The 4,354-nt window shown below is 42.5% G+C and overlaps 1 protein-coding gene across 1 annotated transcript; it reads right to left on the reverse strand.

Moving 5' to 3' along the window:
• Nucleotides 1–820: 820 nt before the first annotated feature.
• On the reverse strand, nucleotides 821–4,274 carry LOC121917962 (aldehyde dehydrogenase family 3 member B1-like). The gene is made up of 3 exons (XM_042444078.1): nucleotides 3,886–4,274; nucleotides 3,368–3,534; nucleotides 821–1,030 (listed from the first exon to the last, which is right to left on the reverse strand). The coding sequence occupies exons 1-3, from the start codon at nucleotides 4,244–4,246 to the stop codon at nucleotides 866–868; spliced, it is 693 nt and encodes a 230-aa protein (XP_042300012.1). The 5' UTR covers nucleotides 4,247–4,274; the 3' UTR covers nucleotides 821–865.
• Between the last annotated feature and the right edge of the window lie 80 nt (nucleotides 4,275–4,354).

The raw sequence follows: 4,354 nt of genomic DNA on the forward strand, positions 1-4,354 counted from the left end.
GGTAAATTGGCTGAAACCTTCCACATCATGAACTGTTTTGAAAATAAATGAATCCTGCTACCAAGACAGTAACTTTTCCTTCTCAGCAGTTTCTGGTCTCATTGGTGCTACTTTAAACTCAAAAATATAGTGCCCTCTTCTCAACAATGAAGTTACTTGGCCCAGAAGATTGCAGAAAATGCCGTAAGCCTGCCATGGCAAGTGGCAGAGTTCTCCCTGTTAACAGCCTGCAGGTTGACATGGCACAATGGGTTAGTTGCAATTAATCTCTTTGTTGCATTTTGTGCTTATGATCTGCAAATGTGGGCAAGGGTGGTATGGAAACCTACAAGATCTTTCTTCCTCCTTGTTCAAAAAAACAAAACATAGGACATTATCACACGTGGGTTTTAAACCACCATAGACATCTGATAATAGCACCTGTGGTATGACTCCGTCTCCCTCTTGTCTTTCAAATGCGGTTAGCCCACACCTTGTCATTGATGGGGAAAACCCATCAAGCTCCCAATCATGCTAGTCCACAGGTGTGGCAAATCATCTTTGGCAGTTCCAGGACTGTACAATTATTTTTTAAAACCATGGAGTTTAAAATCACAGCATAACTCCAGAATTGTATTTAAGAAAAACAAAACACACACACATAGACACACATGAAAGGCATGCTGGGTAGGACATAGAGCTGGGAGGCAGGGTTACGGACGAGCGTGAAAGAAAGGGGCTAGCAACAGCCTGGTGGTGCTAATGAAGGGACATGCAGTGGGGAGTGCTCCGAAACTGGTATGTATGCGCTTCCCTCATTAACATGATAGCTGTGAGAATGGGGGTAGTGTGATAAAGTCCTAAGAAACAGAAAGCTTATCCAGTCTCATAGACTGGAAGGAAGGATTAATGCAAAAGAAGGGGACGGAGATAGCTGTGGGATAGTCATACCAATGCCTCCAAATGGTAAGGAGGTCAATGTTGTGTGCATCAAGGTATCGTTGCCACAAAAACCACCACTGCTGGTGCAAGCCAATACTCGATTCACAACCTGTAGAGATTTTTTTTAAAAAAGAGCACAGGTGTATTAGAAACTCTGCCCTTGATCTTCCAAGGAAAGGAAATAAGAGTTTTCACTTTAGTAAAAAGGGACATTATGACCAATGATGAAACATACATGAAACATAGCCAAAGTTAATAAATAATATACATATAACAGGAAAATACCAGCATCTACCAAATAGTGTAAGATCATGAATACCAAATAAATGATTTTTAAACAATATATACTGTAAATATACAAAGCCAAATTTGACTTGTTTGTATATTGTGACACTGTATTCAGTTCTGCACATCTTCCTATTTGTTTGTCATTCATATGGACTATCAACAGTATCTTTGTAATTATACTCTTTAATACTGTCATAGGCCCTGTACAGACTGGTGCTTTGCGAAGGTCTGGAACCAAAATTAGGGTTTTGTAGGGCTGGGCGTCCTTACAATTGGCGTGCAGGAGCCATTATTGTGTGTGCCCGTCCATACGTGCACCCAACCAAACAGCACCACGCCACACGGACATCATCATTGCGCATGAGGGAGGCAATGGCGTCCGACGCTCAGCACAAAAGGAACCCGCCAAGAGCGGGTTCTTTTTAGGCCTCACGGAGGCTGCACCATTTGTCGGCTGTGGGCTCTATCCGGGGAAGAAAGGGGTGGCCTTTTGCCGCCCCTTTCTCCCAATCTGTACAGTCCTACAGTTTAATAGATATATCTATGTTTTGTGATGCTATTTTGTGGTTTATGCACTTGTGGTTGAGACCCTGCCCCTCTGTATTTGTGTGTTTTAACATTAACAGCCCATTCAGTGGGGGAAACAATGATGGGACCTATTCATTTTGTCTTGTTCTTCTAATGTTATGCACTTGATTTTCCACTTTATATAAGGGACATCATTTTGCTCTGCCATTGTATTTAATAAGACTTGAGCACCCAAGGATTTTGTTATTCACGGGGGATCCTGGAATCAAACCCCAGCGGATAACAAGGTCCAACTGTATAAATGAGCTACAGAAGATGGATGTATCGCTGATGTTAAAACTGCAGTCCTCCTCCAACACAAAAAACATCTCATATTCATGGAATCTGGAGTCTTAAAAATAAAGTTATAGGTCTCTGATAGTTAAAAAAAAACTAGGGAAACCGGTTTATTGAAATTACTGTCACCAATAGATGGGTGCTACACTGGTACCATCTGCTGGCCACTAATAGCAGGTGAAGTAGGGCCTTAAATTTGGAAAGCAACCTCATCGTTCTAAATACACTGGAATTATGACCCTCAGATGTTGTTGGACTGCAAGTCCCATCAGCCTTACCCAGCATAGCCAATAGTGAGGAATGCTGGAAGCTGCAATACAGTCATAAGTTTCCCATTCCTGCTCTAAATGGAGAACACTCAGGGAAGAGGCTGCAAGTAATGCATTGCAGGCAATGACAACACTGTCCATGTGACTTTTGAGGCAAAGTTCTTATTTAAAAGCAATGAAATGATTGATAAATATCAGAATATTTAGAAGTGTAATGAAGAATATATACTCATTACTCCTAAAATATCACTTGCAGTCTTTTTGGTGGATGTTTGGCATTTTTGTACTCAAATGTATTTTTATAAATATAATCAAAATATATGCAATGTGTTGGCAATAAACAACTATTCTTATTAATAATAATGGGTTACTTTTCAGAGGTTATGAGCAAGAGATATCAAATTACATTTTATAAAACCCACCAACATTCTACATATACCAAGGACAATCTCCATGCCTGAATTTGTAAAGTGGGTTGTGGTCCTTAGAAGGTTAAGTGAAATGAAATGTTATATTTCATATATATATATATATATGAGAAATGTTTTAGTCTTTAAGACACCACAAGACTGCAAAAGACTGAGAGGACCACTGACCTGGAAATTGCTTTTTATTCAGATGCTCAGAGAATCTGTACTAAATATACTACAGATATAAATAATAATTGGTAACTGGTTGTTTTCTCTGGCTTTATATAATTATGGATATTAAATGCTCTTAATAACCTCCTCCAGTAGAGATGGGGAATTCTACAGTCTTTCAGCCAAACATCCTGGTTCAGTTCAAAGGTCACCATGTGCATATAGGGAAGACAGTATTCCATTTACCTTTGGACACTAGAGATCAGGTGCTGCTACTGTTTATATAATTCCACATCTATCAGAATGTACTGAGACAGTCCTGAGAGAGACCTCTGTTACAAATGGATTTGATATCTTGAAAGTACTGTAAAGCTTTTTCGCTTTGTGGCTAGTCTTGCTTGGGCTGGGTTTGTGCTAAGTTTCCAGGACACAATAAACACGTACCTTGGAGTCACAGGAGAAAGCATAGGCAGCCAATGGGCGTTCCCTGCAGTTGATGAACCGGATGGCCTCATCCAAGTCAGCCACAGTGAAGATGGGTAAGATGGGCCCAAAGACCTCCTCCTGCATGACTGGCTCCCACTCCTTCACATCAGCCAGCACTGTCGGGGCTGTAGGCAGGCAGAGAGATTACATCAAGACATACTGCTCCCTTATCTCCAGGGCTTTAGCACTCCCTGCTGGCTGCACCTTCACATGATTCACAAGTCTACAAAGTTTTTGCTTCGTTTAAACTAGGGTCAAGAACAGATGTGGGCTTCCAGATGGTGGACACCAACTCTCATTATCTTCCCTATAAGCTATGCGCACAAAGGCAGATGGGAATTGCATTCTCATGACACCTGGTAGATCCCATGTTCTTCACCAAACCCTTCATAGAAAGCTTCTTAAACAATAATACCACATGGTCCCCCCCATCCAAGCCCCTTCCTTTCCCCCCAAAGATCAGGCCACTTGCTCACCAATGTAACGGTCACATTCATCTGTCTCGCCACCCATGGTCACTCGTCCACACTCCATCAATGCTCGGACACGCCGGAAATGCTTATCATTGACTAAGCGGCCAAAGTCTGGTGATTCACGGGGGTTGCAGCCATAGAACTCACGGATGGCCTGGCGCAGGCAAGGCATCAGCCTCTCCTGTGTTTCAATGGTACAGATCACGTAGTCGGGTGCAATGCACGTCTGGCCAGCATTTAAGAACTTTCCCCACACTATCCGGTTGGCTGCATTCTGGAAATTGCAGCACTTATCCACGTAGCAGGGATTTTTGCCCCCCAGCTCCAGAGTCAATGGTGTCAGGTGTTGGGCCGCTGCAGTCATAACAATCTGCCCCACATGGCGGCTCCCTGCAGAGGGATGGCAAGATTGAGGGAAGTCAGAGATCTACAGAGGTGGCTTCACCCAGACTGCTGATCCTAGATTTTGCAT

The sequence above is a fragment of the Sceloporus undulatus genome, unplaced genomic scaffold (assembly GCF_019175285.1).
Source record: "Sceloporus undulatus isolate JIND9_A2432 ecotype Alabama unplaced genomic scaffold, SceUnd_v1.1 scaffold_2204, whole genome shotgun sequence".
In the NCBI taxonomy this organism is placed as follows: domain Eukaryota; kingdom Metazoa; phylum Chordata; class Lepidosauria; order Squamata; family Phrynosomatidae; genus Sceloporus; species Sceloporus undulatus.